Consider the following 27,570-nt stretch of genomic DNA (forward strand, 5'->3'; position numbering starts at 1 on the left):
GTGTGGGTTTCAGCAAGTCTTTTTATGGAACAGATATTTCCCTCAAGCTGACAGGATACATTTCCTCGGGACAAAAGAGACAACAGCAAAAATTATATACTGTATGTCAAGGTTTGCTGCGATGAGACAGTCACATGAAAATCTGCATTTACAAATACTAGATTAAACAGCTGTTTCTGCTGCACTTTCTCCATATCACACTTTGGTCAAGAATCTACGGTATACAATATGATCACAAATCTCTCAGTTGTCTTCATGAGACAGTGGAATAGGACTGAGAAAGCTTCATGAACTAAAATGAAAGGTTTTCTAATGAGCATTTGCAACAGAAACGCCGCCTTCTTTGTTTAGGTCAATTAATTACAGTGAAAAAGCCCAAATCAAGGTGTAGAGAAGCAGCCAATGACATTTAATGATTTTAATCACAAACAGTTAACTCCAAATTTCAGGGGAAACACTTGTTTCACTCAGCCAAACATTAATAGTTCATCATGGCCAAAATATATTCCACACAAATGACAGAATCAAAGCCTAAGGTTTTCTTCAACCTAAGGGTTGTCTCAAGCCAAGGCAGCTGTTAGACTAGAAGAGTCCCACCTTGCTGTCGTCCTAGCTTTCCGCACACAAAGTATCACATCTAGCAACCTTTTCCTCCCAGGGCTCTATTCCTCTTGCACATCTCCTCCACCCAAACAAGGAAAAGGAAATAAAAACAGATGCACAGCTTGATCACTTGGGATGGGCTTTGGTATGAATTCAAAATGCGGCTCAAACATGCCTCTGAATCAGTAGCAGGAAACCTTAATCACTGTATTAACACATCACTGGGAGTGGCTTAACAATCAAAACTGTTTTTGAGTCAAGACAGCAGGCATCTTGGAAACAGATGCACAGTTTGCGAATTTAATTTAATCTAAAAGCAATATGCTGTAATAAACAATTGAACAAGCAGAGGTATTTATTTATTTCTCAGCCTTACTCACACATTCAAAAGACCTCACACGTGAAGGCTAGAGAATGTGCAGATAAAAGAACAACTTTCATCTACACTGTATAGCTTATTCCACAGTGTACAGCACATTCTGTTTACCTTTAGCAAAGCCCAAGGCTGAGTATAGTCATTGCAGAAATGAAAAATCACCACCCAAATTCAGGTCCAAGTCTGGAGCCATTCTTGAGTAGTATAAAAGAGGTGGTATGAATAAATCTGCTGGATGAAACATTGACTACAAAAGACAAGTATGGTGTAACAATCTTTCAAAACCTGAAAAGTGTCAATAGTTAAGATCTCCTTATTACAGGTGCTCTGCTAGCACACTCGCACTTACTGCCTCCTGATACCAAGAGTAACAGACTATTATAAAACAAACACGGAGACCTACATCCTACTGTTACTTTGGTATGCTAGTTGTCAAGCAATTGTGCAGAGACAAGATATTAGGCCAGATACCAGTTCACTGAAATAACTATCCTACAAGAAAGAGATTTTGCTGATGGAAACACTCACTTTTTTTTTTTTTTTTTTAAATACCAGCAAAGGATCTTCACGCTTAAATCTCAGTCTCCCTGACAGCTGCAGGAAGGCTTAAAGGTCTGGACACTAGTGGCACTCTGGTGAGTAATATATTGCTTTTAAAATCTATACAAAATTAGAAAAGTGTACATTCAAGATGAAGTTTATGAATTAAATATAAAGGCACTTCTTGGCAGTCAAGTGTGCATATATTTCCTGCTAGAGGACAGGAAGTTAGTTAAAAGTACAACTGAGAGACCTTAACAGTAACTCTAATTTTTTTTGCATGGGCTGAAGTAATTAAAAATACACATTAGGGTGCTAAGAAACTGATCATGAATGGGACTGGCTCTTTGTGAAACAGTTCTTCTCATGTGCGTGTTTCATTGATTTGTTCTACTAATTTAAGTCAGTCTAAAATACCAAGCAAGAGTAAGCACTCAGGAAATAATGCAGCAGCTGCATCCCTAACTGGTCAAATATCTCCAATAATTGCCTATGACTGATTTTGTTTTCATTAACTTCTCAACAGTAAGGCTGGTATGTTCTTTAAATGATCATCTGATGAACAGGTGCAAAGAATAGTATCATTAAAAATTAATTCTTTAAAAAGATCGTGGTTTTACAACAAACATTTTAAAATATATGTAACTGCACATAAAGTGTAAATGAAAGGCTGTGAGATTTAACCATAGTCTTGATGTGCTCAACAGTACAAAAAACATTTCTTTATGAAGGTAGAACCTGCTGTGGTCAAAACAGTAACACTGTTTAAGCTCCATCTGAAGAGTGATATTGCTGCTTTGAGTAGTAGAGTAATTGTTATCTGCGTCCCAGAAACCCTGACTGTCGATTTGCCACACGCGTACAGGATGCACAACAGGCCGTTTTGTAATAGGTGTAGACACAGAGCCGGGCCTGAACAACCACATTGCAATTGTAGTATTTATCTTTGCAGTTCTCATCTGTGGAGAAAAAAGGGAGAAGAAGTTGAAAAATATAACATTAGAGCAACAAGTAACCACAATCTTTTTTTAACCATGTAAAATCCCTTGAACCTGTATTTGAAGGTTCACTGTCAAGGTAAAATAGGCTACCTATGCAAATAACAAATCAGATGAATAAAGCTTAAAAGATTTTTTACGATTAATAAAGGCCCATAAAACCTGGGAAGAAATATACCTTTCCCCATTTACATTGTACACTTCTTTATACAAAATTTGCCTTGAATAATGAAGATAGGAAGGTCTCTAGTTTTCTTCACTTATGTACCTTTCCACGTCATTTTCCCATTCGCAGGTACTAAACACTTGTAACAGTGTACAGACGGCACCAGAACCAGCAAATGTTATTTTCAAGTGTTGCCAAGTCTAAATATTGGAAAATAATAAATTGCCTCCCTCCCTCCAAATAATACAATTGGTTTCAAATAACTAGATTCAAAAAAATCCCAACCGTTAGTTTTCTTAACACTCCCAGCTGCTTTCTAAGCTGTTAGGGTGTGGTCTGTTCACATTTTGAAATTTTCTATTACAGTCAAGAGGGTTACAAATAAAATTTTAAGTGAGAGCTGATATTTTCACGTAATCATCCTCACAGAAACTGAGGCTTTACGAAAAAGGCCAAATGAGAAAACACTAAAATCGGATGTAACAATGAGCAATTTTTTACAAGCCTGTTTTAAACAAAGAAAAGCTAAGAGAACACTAGTATAATAAAAATATTTTTACTAGTATCAGTATACCAGTATTTTTTAAATAATTATATTACAAATACTTATGTTCAAAAATAATAATTCTGAACTGAAAATTGCTGTAAACATACACAGTTCAAGCTATTTCTTAACACTTGTGTCTTCCTATCCTTAGTCATTCTTATTACTGTTAAAATCAAGTCTGCATGAGAAAAATCACTAATTTCAATGCTGAATTACAGTATTTGGCATGTGTATTGTTTACAAAAGTTGAAGCCACACTGGAATTTCAAAATCAAGAGAAAGAGTGGTTTTGCTATTTATATTTTTATACAGAATATGCTTTATGTTATTGTTTCCTATAGAACCTGTTACCAAACACAGTATATTGTACTTGTTTTTTTTTCTTTTTCTTTTTAGGGTTAAAGCGACAAGACTCTGCCAAAAGAAACATGTGAGAATGCACAGAGGCTGCTGAAAAACACCCTAAATTTTCACAGCCAGTTTCTTATATATTTCAAGGATAACCTTTTAATCAGAAATGAAAACCTCCTTTCAGGAGGTTTCACCAGAGAAAAGAGCTGTACTTTGTGTAAAAACAAAACCCTGAACTTAAAATCAAAACAAATGCTAAAGCTTCTACATGATTATTAAATGTTTTCTCCACTAGATGGAGTTCCATAGTTAAAACGAGTTTCTCCTTCTTCCTTACCTATTTCTGGGATACAGTCTTGTGTGTTACATGGTTCTTTTTCTTCAGGTTTAAGCTGTGGATCACACTGAGTACTGGTTGTCATATCATCTGATAGACATCGCACCTCTCGAACCCGAAATCCTCCTTCACAGGATTTGGAACACTGAAATACAAAAGTTGAATTTCATGAAGACTGTATGAGATGTGCAAATAACGAGAGAAATAACGGGAGCCTTAAAGTCACATCCAAGTATCACTGGTAAGCTTTTACCAACTTCAACACTTTTTGTTGTTGTTTGTTTCCTAAGTATAAAGCTCTTAGCATATAGGTGTAATTTCCATTAAAGGCTCAGAAATGCTCTTGCCTTCAGGGTCAGCAACTAAATAAGTGAACATGGAGGACAATGCTAGAATATCCCTTTCTGGTATTATCAGTTAGCTTCTTGCTTCTCTAACACATCTCTCTCAGATCTATTCTTTTCATGGTGCTCACTTTTTTTTTACTTTAAGAAATTCTTGCACTGAACTTATGTCACTACTTGAAGGCGCTGGCCTCCACTGCCCTTTCACCTCAATTTATATGCAATCAGGAAAAAATTTTATTGCATTATCTCTAATGCTCAATTCTTTTTCACTTCTTGCAGCACAACAGTTTTACTACGCATTATAGGCTTTTCAGAGTTTCTAAAGAAAATATTTCGGTGTTCCTTCAAAATCTGTTCTGAAGCCAAAGACTTTTGTACTTGCTTGTCATGGTATTTTCAAAGCCAATTACTACACGCTTTTGTCCATACTGAAGCAAATCCCCTGTTGACTTCAGGAATTTTGCATGAGGTCTTTCAGATTTGGCTCACTTTGTCCAGTTTGACCTTGCAAACTTCATTAAACTTGGATCATTTATGATGATTAAGATTTTAATAGCCCCGAACTAGTCAAGTTTTCTTTCTGCCTTTTTTTTTTTGGCACATTTACTTCTTTTGACAACACTGCAAATAAGACTTATCCCTATCATTAAATCAGCTAATTGTAGCAAGCTAACTAAAATATTCCCGATCATAAAAATTATTCTTAAATTTTTCTTTCATCTCTGGATATGTTTCCCCACTGTAGAACAGACATAAGATGTACAGCCACAGGAATGCAGCACTCACTTTTTTTTATATGATTACATTTGTTACATGGCTGTATAGGCTATTTCAATTGTCCCCTATCCGACAGTAAGGACTTCAGCTCAGGTCCATGGAGATTTAAGCACTTCACATCTAAATTCTGTATTAGTTCCATTTAAGTACAACAAACCATACACAAACCTCAGCATTCTGCAATAGGCAGCCATTACACATCCATGACTGAGAAGCCACTCAGTTTATCCAAAGTCACATAAAAAGTCTACTGAAGATGATGAACTGGACTGTTTCAAAACCTTGCACAGAGGCTCCAATCTAAACCAGCAACTAGCTAATGTGTTCACAACTAATCCTGTAATCCTTTCTCTTCCGTTCGAACAGTAAGAAATAGCATATATAAGAAAAATCAAAAAAAATGCTTGGATGATGATCTTGGAAAGCCTCACCTGGCATATGTATTTGTTCCTGCAGTGAAAAAGATGGTCACAAAGGTTTAGCCCTTAAGGATTTTTAGACATTTAATTCCTACTTAGGAATTAGGCACTTGCATAGTAACCAGGGATCTCTAAATACTCATCAGATTCTGGGTCTTAACACCCGTTTCTTCCGTGCTTGCAAAAGACAGTATATATTTTCACATTCAGAAAGAATATATCTGTTGCCTTCTATGGATGCAGATGACTGGATCACCTAAGTACATAACTCAGAGCAGGTTCACATTTGAAAACGTGCTGGCTAATGAAAATTTATTTAATCTAATGTCTCAGTAAAAAAATCTAAGGAATTCCAGCAACATCAAAGGAGATACATGAATCTACCTGGCTTTACCATAAGCCTAACTGTATCTTTGTTTTCAAATAAGTATCTATACTTGCAATTACGGGAGAAAAATCAGGATTCTCTTCAGCTGATTTATTCTGTTAAAACTAGTCTACCTTTTTTTCTGCTTTCTCGTGCTGCCATGACACCAATCAAATAACAGAGCACTTACTGAAAGTGGGAAAAGCAAAGTAATTGCTATCTTTCATGTCATGTGGATGAAGAATTTTCAGAGGTTCCTGACTAAGGGAACTCAAGCTGAAGGGATCTGAGGGGTTTCCACATTCAGAGCTGCCATTCTGAATTTGATTTAAGGCTCAAGGAAAGGCGTAAGTTACTGCAGTCGATAAGGTAACTTTTCACAACATTGTTCATTCTGAGAAGGTACTGGACTTTCTGATTTTCATTTAGGAGAAAGATGTTAATTTTTCATAATAAATCCAATGAGCTTTTGTCAAATGTAGGAAATGCTGGGAAGATAAAACCACTTGTGGCACTGGTGAATACAGAGGGTCTGCTTCCAGTGGAAACTGGGGACTCTGCAGTAAAGGTCTGGGTATTATGGTAAAGATAATATTACCTTAAAAAATAAACACATCCATCATTGTTTATTAAATGCCCCTTAATTTTAATGAAACCAGCGTTCTGAAAAGAACCACTTAGTGCACTACATATTGTCCTTAAGGGGCAAACCAAATTTGTAAAACAGGAAGACTCTTCGAAGAAATCAGAGGTGAACAGACAACTATGCAGCGTTTCCTTCTGCTCAAGAAACTGCCCAACTTTCCTAAGCTCCACCAGGTGCTGCAGAGTATGCTTTCTTTTCACCATCGTTCTTGTACAAAATTAAGTCTTTATTTCATGAACAGCAGTTTTATCCAAACGGTGTTCCCCTTCAATAAATAAGGGAAAAATGGAAAAAGTTGCATCAAACAAAACTAGATACAGAAAAGCAGGATGGACTTACTGTGCTCCATTCTGTATGAAACCACTTAGCACCACAGGGCTTGAGGTAGCAGGACTGCTGACTGGGAGGTCTTTCCAAATACGAACATTCATAGGGGTTCAAAACATCAAAATTACCTTCAGTTTTCCTTACACAAATGACTTCTCTCTGTTGAGTTCCACTGCCGCATTCCATAGAACACTGTATCAGAGAACAAAAACATGGTGGCATTTATTATTCTACCTATGCCCTTGAACTTGTTTCCAAACTAACATGTTTCTCCACAAGTTGTTTCTGAAATAAAACATAAACATACACATATACTTGCAATTTAAATCAATATTCAAAGAGGGAAATTTCTACAGCTTTGCTTATACCCCTTATACATATCTGGACTCCAACATTCAGAAGCCATTTCCTTCTTTTTGTAGCTTCTTTCCTCAGTAAAATGAATTGAACTACATCTTTCCTTCTGTCTCTACAAATACGCCGCTTAATCTTCTGTTCACTGCTTAAATTGATTGCCAGTATTATTTCGTGTAGGACAGGCCGCAATCCACCAATTCACTTAAGCATCAGCTTTCCTTCAGGCCCCTGTGTATTCTCGCTAGAGTCAACATTTAAGTGCTTTGCTGCACTGAGGCTGTTAATCGTGTTTGCAGGAGGACAGGCTTTGGCTGTACAAGAACTGACCTGGTCAGGCCATATAAGTACTGTCCTTTTAACTGCTCCATATGCTAATTCAGTAAACAAATGTCACAAAAGATTTATATAATTGGCAACCCAAGACCATCTTCAAGTAAACTAGACAGACTTGTAGCAATAACCCCTCCATCAGACCTTAGAGTTGCCACACTGTAGCATCCACAATTCTCCATTTCTGTTCTACCAGATACATTAAAAAGTATTTTGGTCATATAGGAATCCTACAAATCAATCTCTTTAGACATTTAAAACACTTTAAGAGACGTTTCAATTCCATTATTTCAAACAATACTAAAGTGGTAAAAGGAAACAAAGGACTTTTCAGTGTTTCTTTTTTAAAATAAACCTTATGATATGAAATTCTATGCAATCATATTCTTTTAAAAAACAGTAACATTACTTACACATTAGAGTGACACCTAAGACCATTTTTTTCAGAAATGTCTCAGTGAGTTAGAAGCCTAAGTCCCTTTGACTTTTAGTGAGCCTTAATGATGACTCACCATCAAGTTTTGCAATGCTTCAGTTATTACATTAGTTTAGAATCTAAACTAGAGTGACTGTGCCCCCAATCAAAGGCTGTTCATTTTCTCATTTTTGAATGGCCATAATTAAAAATGTATAAAACCTGCATATAAACAAGTCTTCCGGCTCCTAAATGCCCAGGTCACTTTTGAAAATCACACTGAAAATGTGTTTCTAGTGAGCAATCCCACCTAACTGGAAACCAATTGAAAGATGAATAAGAATTAGTCAAGTAGTGATGAAACACTACATCATACATACATACTGAGGATTAAGAGAAGTCAACAAAGCATGTTTCCCCAAACCAAAATAAAAATCACATCAGTCTTACTGGAACCAACTGGAAGCATTTTGCGCTTTCTGTAGAAAGTGAGACAGCCCTGTTTCAAATCAAATTTGAATTCGGAGCACGAAGTCCAAACAAGTGTTACAAAATCTAATTTCAGAAACGATACTCTGAATAAAACCATGCTAATGCTACTTGCAAACTACTGCTAGCTCTAAATTTCACAGCTGTTGGTTTAATTTTTGTAACTGATCTCATCACATACTACCTATGGGCTAGTTTATTGGTATTTATAGAAAAAGGAAAGTCCTTCCCTGCCTGATTTGTATGATGGTTATCACAAGGACAAATATATTTTGCTCATGAAGACAAGTTTACAGGGAATACAGGCTTAGGTTCTGAGACAAAAAAAATGAAAAACTTTCACCAGGTCAAAATATCAATCCATGATATTAAACTGAAAAGTCCTTGCACTCCAAAGCTGCTTTCTGTTATATCGAAACATTAACATTCATCATGTAATACTGTAGAAATTGAACCCGGCCAACAACAGATACAGATTTTTGTCATGCCCCATTGGAAATATAAGGAAAATTGAAGATTACCAGTGAAAATTTTGTATTTATTAGATTTTAGGATTCAATTCTGATTATAGTAAATAATCTGCAAATATAAAAATAACAGCATTAGTCTGAACAGTGCACAAAGCAAGAGGCTTATCTGTTACAATATAGCCCAGAAACAATAAAGGAAGTGCTTTTACCGTATCGTACAGACTCTCATTCTCTGTCTGCTCTCTGGTATTATTTTATGTATCATTTGTATTTTAGACATGACAACACTGTAATTGTAAACCTAACAGATCTAATACAGGAAGAACTGGAGCCTGGAAGTCATCAGACTGTTTCATTACCAACTCATATTATCCAAAAAAATCCAACAAATCATTACATTTTTTTTTCTGTCTCTGAAGAAAAAAAAGCTTTAGTACTTTTTTTCTGATCCAGTTCCTTGCATGCTGACTTACTATACCTCTAGCTATCAAGAACTGAAGCTGCAGCTAGTAGATAGGGGATGGAATCTCCTTCCAAATGAAAAAACTGATCAGAGAAAATTGCATGTATGCTTTACCATTTGTAGAAAATTCCTATTCATTTTGGTATCTAATGCCATAATGTTCTATGGAACTACTATAAACAAACTATTTCGAAAGATCCCTTCTTTTCATGCTGCAGGGTACACTCACTGCTGTTCATACCTCATTATTTTGGAACCCAACTTGTATTTGCTCATGCTTCTTCAGAATTTAGTTTTTTTTACGAACAGCAAAAAAAAGAAAAATTTACCCAGTAGGCTGCATTCACCTGTGAAGTGACAGAATCCACACTACCTTTTGGTGAAAGCTTGTATGAATGTGAAAGGTCATAATGTAGAAGTTTAGAACCTCTAAAATAATTTTCAAACTAAATTTATAAATGGAGAGAGTTCTGAGTGCTGAACAGCAGGACTGCCTTCAGGCTGCCTGTAGAAATAGCAGAGGGAGCTTGCTGATATCGTCGTGTACCAGTGTGAGTGCAAGGGCTTGATTCAGCAATGGAAAGTGACGTATAGTCCAGAGTAGTTGAAATATCATCTGTTGCAAAAACAGGTAAAACTTTCTTTAACTCTTTTTCCAGGCAATAAGCCAATCAGGAACAGAGTGGTATATGTATGACTTAAGAAAGGAAGAGGGAAAAGTATCCCTTAATTATTTAAGTTTTTATCCCTCAAACCCAGAATAATAGCCTAGATAACCCCTTGGGTTATTATTATTTATACGCAGTACTAACATAGCACCCAGCAGTCCCAGTGAGCAACCAGGACAAGAAAATGCTGAAAGACATAGTAACGACTTATTAAGTGAGTAGAGATTGTGTTGAGTATTACAGATTGGATTATTAATCTTAAAAATGGCTACAACGGTTAAAACTCTGCTACTGTTAATTTTATTCTAAGTGGTACTACAGATTGAAAATATATTTCTAATTATTGTTAGAAAGAAGAAGAATGAAAAATATGACTACAGTGTGCAGTCTTGCAAAAATCTAAAACTGTGGTTTTACCTGTAGCTACAAAAAGAAACTGGTTTTTATTTTTCTAATAAAAGGGAACCATGACTTACTTTCTCCATAAACAGTGTTACTGCTTCTGGCTGAAGCAGGATTATATGCACTAAACCTCTGAGGGTTATAAAGTTTAGAGCACATTTCTGCAGTTTTTCAAATCCTCACATTCTGTGCGGTTTTCAGAAAATGTCTGTATCTGCCAGAGTGTTCATTTAATATTTGCGAGTATCTGCGATGCAGTGTTGGTTCCAGTTCTGAAATGCAAATTTGACTCACATGGGTTCTTATTGCCTGTTTAAAGGCTAAATACTGTTCCTGGCACTTTTAAAAAGATTTCAGAAGATGATTCCAGCAACATATTGGTTTCTACACTGCATAAAAGACTATGATTTTCAAAGACTTATTCTAGCCTAAAACAATAGAATGTTATTAAAAATGAGGATTTTATTTATATTTTGGGTGGAATTTGTGATCGCTTGAGCAGATACCCACAAAAGCCTTGAGACTAATGAAAAAGCACAGGGTTCACTGAGAAAATCAATATGCAGTTCACCTACAATACCTTACATAGCACCTGTGCTGGCTTAGATTTACAACAGCAACAGCTCTGAACTGTATGTGATTCCTGCCCTAAAAGCTCCAGACAAATCAGCTACTGCACCTAAATAAATGCTACAGGGAAAAATTTAACTGCGTTTTCTTCAACCCCGTCCATCTCTGTCCCTGCTCTCTTTTAATGGTTCTTCCAAAAGATGTTATCTCAGCGTTCGGCCTCAGCTCTAAAGAAGCTCAAGAGAGAAAGTCATCCACCAGCGCCCCTGTGCTCTGGTCTACTGACTGTCTGCTTTGGTGTCAAGTATTTAGAAGTCAGGATCTGGCTGGCACACCAGAGCTGTCAAGACATTTCTTTCAGGTACTAGCCAGCAAAGACTTTGTACCCCTGAGATGCATCAAACAGAATGCAATCCTGTGCAAAGAAGTAAGGTGAATTAGCTTTAAAAAAGAGGAATTTTTAAATGAAAGAAACTTCATTAATCAATAGGACGGGGAGAGTTGTAATGACCTTATTGTAAGCTTTTGTCTGTGGGGGCAAGAATGGATACAAAGTTCCCATTCGCCTGCATGGGGAAGGGTAAGTAGCAAAGCCCAGACCTTATCTGTTGTTACAACTGCAGCTATGTTTTAAATCTGAATCTATTATTACTCTTAAGCAATACAAATAACTTCACTTACACTTGAAAGCATTTGCATAATAGGTGCTCTTTAATCCCCGTCTCAACTGTATCAGTCTCATTTCCAACTGCTTGGCAGCTGGGTCTTGGAATCTGAAAGGCAGTGAGTTAACAGCCCAGGCGAGAGACTTTTCCCTAACAAACTGATGAAATGCTAGTGCCAGCAGTCCAAACAGCTCCATAGGCTACACGATAGACTCTTAAATGTTTAGGGCACCAGTTGACAACTTCTAAAATTCCTCTGCTCCTAGAGGTGTTTAGTTAGAATCGGAAAGAGCGTTGAGGTGTGGAGCAATGGAATAATTCACACTGGACACTAACCAAGTTTTGTTCTTTTCATCTGCCACTACAAAATTCAGCGCAACAAAACTGAAACCAACTTTTGTTTTTAGCCCGTGCTTTATTTTCTCATGCCCTATGCTTTGGCTATGGCCTATATATATACCTGCAGGCATGCAATATCTACAAATACTCTACTTCAAAAGGTGCAAATCCATTGCTTTAGCATTCCCTTGAATACGCTAAGCACCTTTCTGACATCTTTCGTTTTATAAGTAAATTTGCCTAGTAGATGAGAAATAAAAATGAGCTACAGAGGAAGAGAAGAACAAAATCTTATTTTAATCAAAGGTCTTCAGTAAAACATAACAGATGTAGAAAAGTTCAGTAAAATATAGAAGCAACTTATCCAGATGTTCCACAGAGACACAGGTATACTTTATGGCATGCATTTTCATTGCACAAAAAGATTTAATAATAAAATTCCAGCAGAAAATAAATAGAGGTGTTAGATCTAGAGCTTACCTGTGTCCAGCTCCCGGCAAACCACTCCACTTTACCAGCACAGGGGCCATTATTACAGGGGGTTGTTTCAGAGGGTCTGTTATTCCCACAGCCCTCCAAGGGCAGACTGCTGACATGGTTGGTCATACAAACCACCGAGCGCGTACGGACTCCATCCCCACACTCTGCAGAACACTGGGGAGCAGAAGACAAAGGGACGTTCATTAGTCCATCCTCCAGACTGCGCAATGAAATGAGGAGAGGCAAGAACCATGGAAAGGCAAATGAATTTTCACAGTCAGTCATTTATTTTTACTTATCATCCTGCTGTTACAGATCATCTTACAGATTCATATTTTCGAACACAGTACAAATGAAAGAAAATGAAAGATTAGGCAAGAAAGAAAGAAATCGTTTAACAGACATCTTTCTTATTTTTTCCTTCCTTCTTCCTATCTGTAAATCCTTTCAATTTTCCTTTCGTTTATCTTTTTTATACCAATTAATAGGTCTGAGAAGGGATAATTTCAACAAGCAGCTTTTCAGAAAGCAATCAAAACTCTGTTTGGGCTTTTGAATTTTTCTGTGAGTTTCTCTTTTGACCACTCAAGCTGTCAGCTAGGAAAACTCTTAGTTCCAAGGACAAAAGGCTGGTTAAGAGGAGGAGCCTAGGAAATCGTTCTCACAAGAATCTGCTGGCATTGGTAGTAAGGTGACTGCACAGGGAATCCTGGCACTTTTCCATATAGATGGTAGAGAATGACAGCACAATGAAGTAGAAAAAACATACAATTTTGTGAAATTTGGTTTCAAAAGGTTCAGGCAAATCCTCAAAATATAATTACAGCTACCACTAATTACTGCCCAGTCTGTTTCAATTCTAAGTTGTCAGCTACAGTCTTAGGAGAAGAGCTGGCCATAAAAGTCGACTTCCATTCCGTGTTGCTTGCTAAAGATAAGTCTTCCCAGTGACTGATAAGTCACCATTCTCAACTTTTCACTGGTCAATTCTGAAAGCTCTTGCTAAATAGTGATATGTAGATTCATGTGTCACATTATCTGGAGATGGTATGCATGTGACCCACAGATCATGCAGGATAAATTCCATCAAACATGAGCCTTTATGCTTTTACAGCTTGGTCATTAATCTACTTCACTGGGAAAGTCTCTGATATTCCACCATTCTGGGCAGCATCAAACTGTTGCCGTTTAAAAAAAGAAAACATGCCAGAGAAATGATTAATTCATACGACAGACTCTTTTTCGTTTCTTATTTCTTTCTTAACCTTCCTGTTTCTTTTTCTTTTTAAATGCATTTGGCATTTCATGACTAGACCATTAAAATAAAGGAAAAACATGTGCAGCTTGCTGAAAGATGTGTATATAATTGAATTTAAATAATTACAAGCAATTATATTCTATTACATACACAGGGAAAACCACAAGTAAGAATGTGTTACATAGGAGAAAACATACACCTGATTGACGTTCAAGATTTTATGTTAAGCATACAATGTAATTAGTTAGGAGAAGCTGTGTATTACTTCCAGAATGAACAGAGCATCCCTCGTGAATGAACAGGTAGCTCTGGATTGAGATTTTTTTCTGCTATTGATTAGAAGAATGATTCAAAGAACAAGTAACATCACACAGACAGGCCCACTAGCTTGAGTCGGCTCCCACCAGTAATAATAAAAAGACTTCATGTCCAGCAGTCGAACTAAAGAAGAGCAGATGCTAGGACAATGCCGCTATTAAAAACAGGACTAACAAATACAGTCACTCATCTTCACAAGACCAATGACTGAATGCACAACTGCTTGCAAACTACAGCCATACACAGTAAGGAATACTGGCTGTGTGGGAACATGCAGTAATGGTGCATTTTTTCCACACATCCAGGATAGAAAAATAGTTTTTGCTGTTACCAAGTCAGATTTTTTCACAAGGTGAAAGACAGAGCTTTGCCGAAATGGAACCCCAAGAGGAACAAAAAAGTGATTCAACTTTTTAAAAAATTATTTTTTACCAAACAAAAAGCGATTTTGGAATACCTAGAAATTCAGAATTTAACAGAAGTTTATGTACTTCACTGGAGTAGGACAAGACTCAGAGCTTGTAATGATTTATTCCTGGATCTGAAAGATGAAATAATTACGCTCCTCCTAAATTATACCTGTAAGTAATATAATGAACCTTATCTTTTTTTTTGCTGGCGCACAAGAAAATTTTCCAGTCACCTTCACACAAACGTCTATAATAGTCAGACTCATCTCCTCAGCGTACTCGATTTGATGGCTAAGGAGGTCAAGTTGCTCCCCATTCAGAAAATCGATAGTATCTTGAAAATACAAGAATCATGCAAATGTTGGTAGTCGTGAACCTTTTCCCCTTGATATACATTAAAATGTATGTTTGACCCCCACTTCAAACTGTCCACTCCTACATAAATCAGCTGTTTAACCGAGCCCCATAAATGGCTGCCTTTCAAACCCACTGCACAGAACTAAGTTTTGTGGCTATTCATCATATCATACGCCAGGAAAATATGCGCCATTACAACACTGCATAGGGAACTATCCTGCAAATGCTTTTCTTATTTCTAAGTCATTTTCATTTGACAATCTAATTTGCTTTTATGCTTCACAAACCAAACAGGGCTGGGAACAAGTTTAGTCTATAAAATCACCCAGAAAATCTCCATAGTCTTGTGTTTAAAGTGATTATGCATGAGCTAGGCTTACATATCAAATAGCAAAGGAAATACCATATGGGAAGGTATAGGGCTGTCCCACCCTCTGCTCTAAAATTTTAGTACAGATTAACTACCCTCAAAGGATTTGCATAGCAAACTTAAACCTGAATGTTTCTGGGTTTAGTATGGTTTTTCCCGTTTTTTTTCCTTCCAGTAAAAATCTTCTGTGCAAAAGCCATGACTTCCAAAGCCAAAGGCAAGCAGCAGGGAGTGTTTGGATCAGGAAGGCTCTCCTTTCTGCTTTTACAGTTGGCACACCCACTGCTTTCAATTTTCTGCCATTAACTTGTTGCCTTAATACTTTGTAGCTTCCATAATCTAACCTTGTATGACATGTTTAGTTACAAAATCGGAAAGGAACATTCACAAACCACCACTTCACTGTTCTGGTCCTATTATGAAAGGTATTTTGTTTCACTTTCTTGTTTTAATTGGCTGAAATTCCTTCAGCAACCTTAGTCTGTGGAACACCCTCCCTCCCTCCTTTTAAGTCTGACATTTCTCCTCTTCCTGGGGCCCTTCCCTCAACAGCTCAGTTTTAGAAGCTTTCCACTCCCATTAAAAAAAAATCCAGTACTCTGATAGCTGTCAGAGTAACAGCCCAGGAAAACGACACGTTTCTGCAAACTTGGAAAGCTGCAAGAGGAAACCTGAATTTTTGTGTTTATCCGTAGGACATGATAAAGCAAATAAAACAGTGCCAGTTCCCTTTCACTACTGTGCCGCCAGCACTACTCATCAACCCCAGTTTTCATCCTCAAGTAGGACAAGTATGAACTAGCAGGAAAAGTAGCAGAACTGCAGTCATTTCACATAGCTCTCATCACTCTTGTTAGCTTAGGTTTTTAGACAACAACTAATTGAGTTCTAATAAAACGTTCCCCCATTTGTGCAGGATTTGTGTCTACCTCATTGTAGCCTGTATCACCATAATTGTTCCCCGCAAGAAACTTAAGCTTTTGTGAATGCAAACAATAAAAATGAAGATCCATGTTTGAAATACATTTATGAATCCCCTTAGCATTACCTGACATACTTAAATAAAACTAGGTATGACTCCCTTTCAGAAGAGATTTTCGGAGGACTATGTAACCTGCGATTTACCAGTAAGAAACAATCTTACTTCAAGAGCTCACTTCCTGCCTCAAGTCCAAGGCCTGCAGCAAATTTTCAAAGGAGGTAATGTTGGAAGCAGCCTTGTTTCTTTCAGAAAAAGAGTCAGAAATACCCTAAAGGATGGCCACAACACTTTTTGATATATAAATTATGTCCCTCTGAGAGTGTATCTGTGCGTAGAGTAGATCTTGGATCAGAAGTCGGACTGGTCCTGTATTTCGTCTAGCAGATTCATGCTATCTTTCCAAGCTAACAATACTTTTGAAATGTGTTCTTAGATTTTTTGGACACTTTGGCTGGATTAGGATTGCCTCAGTTTAGGCATTATCACTTTCTTTCTATGTAGTCAGTAACAGGGCTGGTACTTCTTTGTAACTAACACACTCTACGCACGCTAATATACTCCAAAGTAAGTAACATTAGGGAACGCACTTCTTCACTACTCCTGAACACTGCTCATACACTGTCCCGTGCCTCAGAGCAAGGGACCTGCCCAGCGATCACTGACCTGATGAATGACTTCCTTGCTTGACATCGGACCTGCCTCATCACCACAAACCTGCCTGATGATCTCGACTCTTCGTTGGTCCCAGCTGCCATCCACAGGTGCCTACCCTGCTCCCTCGCTCCGGTACTGCGGGACGGGCCCTGGCAGTGAGGCCCCTGCCCTGCCAGCCCTGCTATTGCCCTCAGCTCTCCATCCGTCAGGAAGCAATTGGTCCTTGTTGCTCCCTGACAGGACTCGGCAGAAATTACTTATTTATATTAAAAAACTCTAGAGAGTAAATCTATGGAGAAAGGCAGAAGTCATTCTTGGCTATCAAAACGCATCCAAATTCAGAAGTACAGAAGGTGGTTACACATCATCATTTTCAGGCTGGGCCTGAAAAACTAATCCTGCTGAGAAGGCTTCTAAACTGAGGTTGGTCTCTATCTGGTCTAGTGTATGAGCAAAGCTAGCTCTCCAGGTGTCTACACCTGACATGGTCAAACTTGAATCTCCCTTAGAAGATTAGAAAGAGAGGATATTAAATCTTTTCAAATGTATGCAGTATACTCAAATAAGTGGGCTGCAGGTGAAAAGCAAGAAGGCGGCTAGCAATTTTGGCTCTATATGAAGACTCAGATTTGCCTGAAGGAAGTCAGTAAGTAGAGCAATTAAGAGGAAACGTTGGTTACGGTATTAAAAAGTTGTGCCTCCCAAACATCAAGTCTCCTAAACCAAGGAGAAGGTTTATGAGGGCTCTTGCTAAGTGATTAGATGGAGATATAGGGATGTGGACAACAGAAATAATAGGATAACAGTTAGAAATGGAGTGTAACCAGCAAAGACTTTGAAGCACTCAAAACTGCAAATTGCAGTGCCTCCATACGTGATCTGATTTAGTAAAAGTCAGATCTTCCAGAGCTTGATCTCTGAGGAGAGCTGAAACCGCAGGCTATGGACAAATATTGGGAGAACAAGCATTTTTAATATTGTAATGTATCTTTGTGCTTACTATTCTGTGATGAAATACTAGCTCGCTTTACTGTAATTCTAATCGCGGTGTATAATTTCCAGTATTAAACTGTCTGGCTTTCCTTTATATCCATAGATATGACAGCACTGTGTATTCTCCAGAACACTCTAATCTGCCTATGAACAAACCAATTTTCTTCTGCTAGTTACATGCTGTTTAGAAAGCCCAGAACAACTGAGTTGTGCCAAAAAGAGATGAGCTGGAGAGGGGAAAAAAAGCTTCTGTAGGACTTGACCATCCTTCTATCAACGTGTCCTTCAAAACTATTCTAGCTCTGTGTTTCAGTGCAAATCATGAAATGACTTACATATTTGCACATAAAGAATGTAAAACTCCTACTTCCGTACGGTTTCCACAAAACAAAATCAGTGGGAGAGAGATATTTTATCTTGGTTTCACTTCAAACTGAAAGCAAGCAGAGAAACAATGGCAATGAAAATTAGAAAAACACTTCCACAAACTCCTGCATCTCCATGGTGGTCTCTGCCTCCCCCCGCCCCCAGGATTCAGGAGATTTTATTAGAGACATCCAGATTTAAGGAAAAAACAGTGAAAGAAGAGTGTGAGCTACAGTACTCACTGGTGGTTCCACACCTTTTGATTAGTCAATAAACCCAGTGTACCTGTTAGGCAATCTTTTAGGATTGTGACGAATAAAGCATTGATTTTTATGAAGCACATCAAAATTCTCCATTGTAAGCTGCTATGAAAGCATTACTGTTACACCTTCTAGTGAAGTGTGAGATCCAGAGCAACATGTTTCTGATCTGCTTTGATTTGTTCCCTGATATGCAACACTTCTTTTCTTTCTTCTCTAGATTTTATTTTGGCCTCAGAATCTCATTAACATGTAAGAAGCTTTTGTATTTTGTCTTCTTTTCTAGGTACGCTCTCAATGTAAATGAGAAACAAATGAACAAAGGACATGACAATGAGGAATAAACAACAATGCAATAGGGGAATGCTCCAGGTAGTTGGAAGGAAACTTTGGTGAGTTTTGCGTTGCTGTAAATCAGGAGAAAGCAGGTTCCCTGCTTCTGACCCACAGGAGAAGTTCACTTTCCCGCAATTACAGCTGCAAAAGAATCAGTCATGTGAAATGTTTGCAGGCATCTCATCTGCTCCCACCAATCCAGTTTTGCTTCTAAGTTCAGTAAGGTTCACCAGCCTTACACGTTGATCTGTACTGATTAATGGATGCAGTTTGGTGGAACATTGCAGTTTTACCACAGTATGACCTCTTAGGAGAATTATGAGACACAAAGCCATCTTCGCCCAAACTCATGTAAAAAAATTATGAAGGTTTGCCTAGACTGCCTACAGGCAAAGAGTTAAAGATCACGTAGAGGACAAAGCCCGTGACACTTGAGTTAATTATCTGTCATTCATACAGAAGATATAAGTGAAAAACAGGCAGATACAAAGTGAGATGAGTCTTGCTGCTGGAGACTTTAACCTGTACTCTTTTCTTTCCCACCAAAATGAGTAAACATTTCTGGTTTTTTTCATACCATCTTCAGACAATAAGGTTTGCTTCTAAAGGACGAATCACTTTCCTTCACCAGGTATGTTACGTGTTCCTTCACCAGGTATGTTACGTGTTCCACTGTAAATACAACAGTATGCCCATGGCAGCCACACAAGTCATAAGCTTTGCATATATAAGATACTGTGTAACACTGCACTCTTGATACCTGTCTATCAAAATAACTCAAATCCAAAAAAATTATTGTTTTCAGGAACACAGAAGTTTTTTTCATTCACTTAAGATTAACTACATGTATCAGGAATCAGTCTATGCAGAAATGGAATCCAAGAAGGTCAGTGCCATGTGGGGAAACAAGTGGGCTATAAAGCACATAAATATGTGTTGTGGGAAAATAAGACAGGAGAACATGGCAGGAAGACAGCTAAGTGTAATTTATGGAGAAAAGCTATATACAGTGCACCCTGGGAAGGAGACAGAACTACACACAACTCGGCTCTGCAGCTTTTCAATGTACATACATTGTATTGTAAAAGTTACATTTAGAATATTTTAATTATAGTAGCTGCTCATTCAGAATCACATAAACTATTAATGAAAATTAAAGGCATTGAATTGATTTTCCGTCGATTAAAACTATGCAACAGTTTATTAAAATTATGTTTAGCTCTAAATCCATTTTCCTTGTTCAGTATTTTAGCTATCACAAACCTTTGAAAAGACAACATACTGTAAACACGACAACAATGGAAACACTGTCAATGGGTTTGAAAACACATGCTATTATAGATCACAGTTACGAAGTCCTGAAATTTAACATCTGGTGGCAGTAAAGACAGTCACAATTTCAATGTTACTATATTGTTTTTCCCTAATGCTTCACTGATTATCCAAATCTATACTGAAACGCCCCATGTAGCACACAGATCCAGACGTATAACTTTGATATAACCCTTGCTGAAACATAGAGTATGTATGTGCCTAACCAACCTCTGACAGGCTTCTGGAAATCTGTTTGTTGCATGTGCATCAGTACACATTAAGTATTTGCAAAATGAGTTCAGGAAAGTACAGACTAGGCCTTCTCTTACAGCTGTAATCAAGCTCAAACAGAACCATTTTAAAGTTCCACAGTTTTCAAAAATTGTAAGTTCTTTTACCTCTTATTTCTAGCCACAGCTGAAATACCAAAATACAATGGGAAAGACTGTTCCATGGTATTTCCAGCTGGGACTTGAAGCAGACATGTAATAAATCTCACAAAGAAAGTCTGTTCTTGTGAGATTTCCACCACAGTTTTGCAGACTTGAGAGGTCTGAACAATCCTTCTTTAAGCATTTGAACTTTCGGCTTCTTATCTGAACCATTTGTTGGCTGCCCATCACTGATCTATGCTCATTGCTGAAATGTGGCTTGGCTTAAAGTATCTTTTAAAGAACTGTTTGTGGGAAATTAAGCATACAAATCCCACGCCTCTGGGAGTGCCCATTTCCATTCCCTGACTGAATTCGCCTCTTAAGTTTCTTTCAACAGAAACACCCTCCACTATAAAGAAAAAGACTTCTGATACCAGAAAACAGCCCTTGAAAAGGGCAACCAAAAAGCTAATGGCCAAAGGCCTGCCTTTGTCAAGCTATTGAATACTCCCATATCCCGCTGATTTCCTTCAGAATCGCTACTGTTCAACACCCCTGAACTTTTTATTTAGGTATGCTAGGTATATGCTGGATCCTTAAGAGATCCAAATTTGAACATTCTAGCCTGAATCCGTCTTTTTTTTTTTTTTTTTCTGAATTAAGCAGTTCCTTCCATTCTCTTTGTGAATCAAATTCCAAACCCATTGCTGGCAGAAGTGCTGGTGAGTAATGCCAGATACAGTAGCAAGCATTTGGAAATAATTAATTTTTTTACTTATATAAGCTGAAAAGATTACAAAATCCATTATTTACTTTCTGACTCTCAAATGTTTGTGGTAAGAAAAAACGCCAACATTTTCCACATCATCTGCTTCATTTTTAGGTCTCATTGTAATATATACAAATAAGCATAATAACATTCTGTAGTCACAACCTTCAGGCTTGCACGCAATATAAAAAATCCTCAGCTACAAAGTTGTACTTTTAGTTCTGCATAGGACAAAATACTGATGAATGAAAAAAAAATTGATACTAGAGTCTTCTCTACAACATATGTGCCCCTTATTTGGTGGAACTGCACCAGCTGACAGTCGCTGAAAAGCTCTTCTGAGAAAGATTATTTTTAATTTCACTACCTTTTAGAATGCTTTTTTTTCTCTCCTTGTAAAAGACCACTTTAAAAGCACTCTACAAAGAATCTGTCTCTACAAGCTAAAAAAGAAAAAAAAAAAAAAAAGGAAAAGGCATAGTCATTTGCACTAGGGCAAGAACTAGAGCACTGTCATTTGCACTACGCCTATTCTTTAGCTGGTAACTTTTGGCCATGCTATACAAGAATAACAACCCCCAAAAAAGTTCAAATAACAAATACAATAATCTATTACTGTGTGAAGATTTGTTTTAATAAAAGTTATTTGAGTTCTCTGAAGGCTGGAAGTTTTGCAGCCCTCTAACTGTAGGAAAACACTGAGCACCTTTTTTAAAATTGTGAGACAAACCAGGTACCTGTCCTATTTGTGCAACTCATCCTCCTCTCATCTAAAACACCTCGAAAAACTTTTGCTGGGGCATCACCTTCATGACAGACCTTCTTAGTTTTCAGAGATACTATCAAAAATGCTCTCAATAATAAATCTGTAAAGTTATGAAGTCTTACAATTTCAGCTGATGAACGAGACTATTCGCCTACCATAACAACTAATCCAAAAAAAAAAGGGGAGTTAGATCAGGATTTTATAGAGACTGAAGGCTTAACTTGCCTGTAGATGAAATGTGATCTGGTCCGCAAGAGGGACCAAAAATACCAGGCATGTCTCAGCCATGTTTGTAAGTCTGTTAATGAAAGCATACACGTATCTATTAAAGAACTTCTTTGAGCCCAATCATGAAACAAGATAAATCACCACCCTTTCTATTGCTTTCATGCTGAGAATCTGACTCCTCAGAATAAAAAAAAATATCCATCTTCACAACGCACAGAAAGCCTGAATCAACTTTGCCTGAGTTTGTGGAGCGTTCCCCTTTTCTTGCAGCTGAAAGATCATTGTTTTACGGATTAAGTGTAAACCTAGACATCAGACCTCAAACCTCTATCCTTTCAAAAAAGCAGTAGGGAAACTTTTAAAATCTGAATCTTGAGACTCTGAGCTAAGCAAGGCAGAATAATAAATCTCAACACACCCAGTCTTTTGGGAAGTCGAGATTCAGATCCAGTTTTAAATCCAGATGTTTGGCCACGCACCCAGGCTCCTGCCCTTTCTGTGGATTCTTGACTCTAACACAAACTCAGGATGCCTTTTGGATCGTTATTTTTTTGTTTGCACTTGCCTGTTTTACAGATCAAGTATAATTATAGAAAATAAGACCACTGCTTTTATGACCGTACATATGTATATTTTTATTTCTGATGCACCTAGGCTGTTTGGCAGCAGCAAAGATAACAGAAAGCCTTACCCTGTCACTCCAGTCTGTAAGGAACCAGCTCTTAGCACAGGGACCCATGTCGCAGTTCTCAATGTCGTTTGGCCGTAGCTTCATGTTACATTCCTCGTCATCAACAACGTCTCCGAGGTTGCTGACGCATTTCACGTCTCGAGTCCTCTGCCCCACTCCACACGGTACTGAACACTGTAACAAAATGGAGGTTGCGTCAGGACTCTGTGCAAGAACTGGCCTGCTTTTCTCCTGGAGCTGGGAACATTCTGCTCACTATTCCTATTCAGACATGCACAGGAGCTGTGGAACTACTCTAGAAACAGCTGAGTAGTTTTACAGTCACATCCTCAGCCTGTAGCATATTCCACAGTATACTGTGTAGATAAACTTGGAAAATAAAATCTCAAATGCTACCTTCCTCTCAATGGCCATGCTAAACGAACTGCTGGAATCTGGAGAGCCGGCTGTCATATTCTGCGTAATTGTGCAAAAGCAAGAGAAATGCAAAGAAACACCACTTTTAACCCCTGTTAAAAGGAAAGGCCTTCTTTTCCTGCTCTATTTTGTCCAACCTCAGGGAACACGGGCAGCTAGTATTGTCTCTGCCTGATGATGTGAGGCGTCCAAATCATCAAGCAAAAATATCCTGCTCTGTACATACCTCAAATGTTCTAATGCGCCCTGTAAACTCTCTAGAATTACTGTGGAAACATCACTGGTAATTTGGAGAGTTAAGATCTTAATATCTGTACACAAAGATACCTACTTGACAATGCCGAGGCAGCCTCATTCTGTTGCTTCCTTAGTTGTGAATGCTTAAACACATATACTATATTTACAGGTAAAGTTATTTATCACAGACAATTGCCAGGCCTAATGTATTCCCTATGGCAAGATGCCTTACGGACCTCATCTTTGTACTGCAGCTATTTCTTCACCTGTTCACTCCAGAACATTTGCCAAAACCTAGATCAGATATGTGAAGTCATTAAGTGATGAAATAGTAAGACTTATAAAAATAAATATTCCATTCTTCTGCTGTGTTTATCATCAGGAGAATTTAATCTGTGTTACAAAGGAAATTATCATTATTTTGACTATGCCATAAGAAGGGTGACTTGTCCAGGGCTACTCAGCTAAGCATAAAATTAAAGCTCTCAGAGTTTAGTCTGCTGCCTGTGAGCTTAAAATTGTCACAGTGCCATCTTTTCTAATTAGTTTTAGATCACAGTTTTTGACATTTGTTTGTCAGGAAAAAATGGTCAGCACACTGAAATCTTAGGATGGGTTCACTTTTAAGATCACAGAGCTGTCTCCAAAGTGAAAACCTAATTTCAGCTTCAGTAGGCTAACAAAAATCAATGTTCTACTAGAATCACAGTTTCCAAACTTAACTGCTTTTTCCCTAATAGTGGGTCTTCCTTATGCCAAAAGCTTTAATTTTACTTCCAAGAGAAATCACACAATTTCACTGGGATTACTGTTATATTCCACCAGTTACAATTTCTATAACATATTTGTTTAGCTTGCTTCACAGTATGCAGTAAAGCTCTGCATGCTGAAATACTGCTCAAAATGTAGCGACTCACAGAACCAGCTACTCTTCCTCATCAGCAACCATAAAATAATCTAAATTTTACCTTTAATAGGTAGATCTAGTGTCCTTGAACCCCAGACGGATTTTTACAAGCATTCTGAATAATAGATTAATCGCTAACATAGCTTTCTATTTGTTTGTTTAGGTATATCTGTGGTGTTCATTCCAGGAATATATCGACACATCATCGATATTTCATGAATAAAAGCTAACGGTGCCCTCCCAGAAAGGGAGGAACGGAGAGAGGTAGGTCACCAGCGACCCCCACCGGAAGCGCGCGCACGGGAGGCTGCTCTGCTCCGGCCAGCGCAGCCAGCCCACGGCCGACGGGGTCTGCGCTGCAGCGCGTGCCGGCACGGCCACTGGCTGGGGGAATCGGGAGCAAGGATGCACTGCAGCAGGAAGGAAGGTGAAGGGTTAGGTCCAGTGTTAAGCTGGATTTTTCATGGCCTATCCACCCACACAGCTCAGCAATTCTATTAAATTTTTTCTTTGTTTCATGGCTAACTGCAAGAGGCCTATATATCGCTACACCTAACGCACCAACGTATTCTCTCTCTCTACACAAAGGCCGTAACAGTATCTAGGATGGTTGTCTTGTTGGCTAAACCTTCTGTAAGCAGCACACAAATTAAACCTAAGCTCTGTACCATCCGTGCTATCCGAAAGTTCCGGCATGGCCTCAAATCAGATACAGTGACAGCAAGTACTGACTCCCTAGGAACACATATGTAAAGTTAAACTGAAGTCCTGCAACTAAACGCTACATGCTAAGGAAAATAACAGCAAGTCTGGCGCCACAGGCAAACCTGTCAGCTTCCTCCCAACTCTATTTCACGTAGAATTTACAAAACAAACATTTGTAAGGAAGCTTGTACGCCTCTGTACATATACCCGTTTTGTTCCACACAATTGTTCTTTTTCCGTTTCTTTCTGGTTAGAAATAGTAAATTTTACTGGTCATAATCATGCAGGTTTTTTAAACCAAGATTCACCTGTTTTCAGGTCCTTCCACATTCCATTTCTTTGTTTTAAACAAAACCAATTTCACGTTTGATTAGCAACACCTGAGAAAACATTCCTGTTCTCTTCTGAGGTTTTAAACCCCAAATTAGTCAGTCACACTTACTGAAGTCCACTCTGTCCGAATCTGCCATTCACTGCAGATCTTCAGCTGGCAAGTGCTGGTTGTCTCTGGCTTCTCCAGGTGATGGCAGCGGTACTGCTGAACTGTCAAGGTACGATTAGCATACATTTGCCGACACAAGATTTGCCGATGCTGCATACCAAGACCACATGTTTTGCTGCACTCAGACCACTCCCCTATGTCCCAGCTAGCGGAGAGAAGAAAAAAAGAAGGCAATTCATTTTGCAAAGATTCCTCTAATACTAATCTGACCCCAGTTCTAATGACATGATGCTGAAGGGGGGAGAGAATCTTAAAATAAGACTTAAACCTCTGCATGCTTAACATAATCCTTTATGAAGAGACCGTTACATATTTACAACCAGCCAACTTGTAGCGGTTAATACTGATCAGTATGCATACAGATTGCCCAATAGCTTCACAAGGCATTCATTAATATATGATTAACTATGCACTGATTTTAATATATCAACCAACTGAATTATTTATTATTAATATTTATTGATAGTGCAAAATTGAGTAATACTACTTTAATTAATAAGTACATTAACTAATCCCACTAAAGTTGCTATGTGCAGTTTAAGGATCTGTATTTTTTTACCCTAACGGCACATCCCAAAAATTTAAGATCTGTGTTGCATAAAGTTTACAGACTTTTTCTGAACACAATTCAGCAAAGGCTCTAGAAAGGCTCAGAAAGGCAACAGCACAAAAATCTCCTAATGTCTACAGGCAGTAATTCTCCACTAAAGTTGAAATGGCAAAGGCTGAGCAATGAATGAATGCACTTAATTTTAGAGATGAAAAAATGCCTAAATATATTCTTCTCATTTCAATAAATATTTTATTGTATTTATTTAATCCCTTTTGTACCAACACACATTTTCGCCTTTCAGTTTTAGTTTCAAGCATGCATGCATTTACAAATAAGGGAAGTATTTGAACTGTTCACATGCTTTATTTTATTTCTCTGTTTACATTCTTGATATAATCCGGTGTGAATAAATGAAGCTGAATTAATATGAGTTGTTAGAAAGAAAAAGCTGGGGAAAGTGTTTCGTGATAGAAGACATCTCCATGGAAAGCGCTTCAGGAGTTCCTCTGAATATCTAACAGTCGGACTACCCATACGAAACTCCTTGTCAGGCAGCTCTAACACCCAAACAGCACTGCACCATTAACAGTTTCCGCAGGGTAAAGAGTGGCCAGTAACTGCTCCGAGGAGAAGCACTGAAGAACGTAACTACAAGAGAGATGGAAAATACAGCTGCTGACCTCACGGAAAGGTTCTCTATAATGGCTACTAGGTTTAATACTTTTCTCTTCTTGATACACCGCGTGGGTGAACTGACGTTTTCTTCTATTTCAAAGCTTCTTAGTCACAGCTGTAGCTGTTTAGCTGTTCCAAGCCACAGTCTCCTCATGGAAGTGTCTTCCAAGAAGAAAATCATACCTGAGCCTGTGGGATATTAGGAGCGCTGGAAATGAGGGCTATCACTGTAGAATCCAGCCTTGGAGATGAAGAACTACCAGCTCCCAGCAAAGAGAGGGGAACAGTTGTTGTGAGCGCCACCAGGCCAATCTCATCTTTAACGATGACACTATGCAATGAATAGGTGGGGACTGTAGCACACTGATCCAGTCTGCAGTGAGATACCCTACAGAGGTCCTTCTTCGGACAGGCACATGCAGAAGCCTGTCTCTTGGAAAAAAATATTCCCGTAGAGAGAGCACAGGTATGCTGTGCGCGTGAACAGTCACACAAACTCTGAGAAACTACTGAACTCAGTTGTTGCCAACTTCCCTTTCGCATTCTCTGAATGCTATTACTACCTGTGAAGGGAAGAAGGCCACCAACAGTTAAGGGAGAATATCCGCTGCACTTCATGAAACAAGTGCAAAGTACTTAAGTGGTTCACACTGGTTTCCTACTTAAAATAACTAGTTTC

General features: G+C 38.2%; 1 protein-coding gene across 3 annotated transcripts in view; it reads right to left on the reverse strand.

Annotated features, from left to right (window-relative positions):
• Positions 1-1,817: 1,817 nt before the first annotated feature.
• The window catches only part of THSD4 (thrombospondin type 1 domain containing 4), a 428,840-nt gene continuing 403,087 nt past the window's right edge, over positions 1,818-27,570 (reverse strand). For all 3 annotated transcript variants that reach the window (XM_068958767.1, XM_068958768.1, XM_068958766.1), the window contains 6 exons: positions 25,604-25,808; positions 22,896-23,069; positions 12,450-12,623; positions 6,814-6,993; positions 3,919-4,063; positions 1,818-2,478 (listed from right to left, as the gene is read on the reverse strand). In XM_068958767.1, the coding sequence (XP_068814868.1) occupies positions 2,336-2,478; positions 3,919-4,063; positions 6,814-6,993; positions 12,450-12,623; positions 22,896-23,069; positions 25,604-25,808 (1,021 nt within the window). In that variant the 3' untranslated portion in view covers positions 1,818-2,335. The remainder of the gene's footprint in view (positions 2,479-3,918; positions 4,064-6,813; positions 6,994-12,449; positions 12,624-22,895; positions 23,070-25,603; positions 25,809-27,570) is intronic.

The sequence above is a fragment of the Struthio camelus genome, chromosome 12 (assembly GCF_040807025.1).
Source record: "Struthio camelus isolate bStrCam1 chromosome 12, bStrCam1.hap1, whole genome shotgun sequence".
NCBI lineage: Eukaryota > Metazoa > Chordata > Aves > Struthioniformes > Struthionidae > Struthio > Struthio camelus.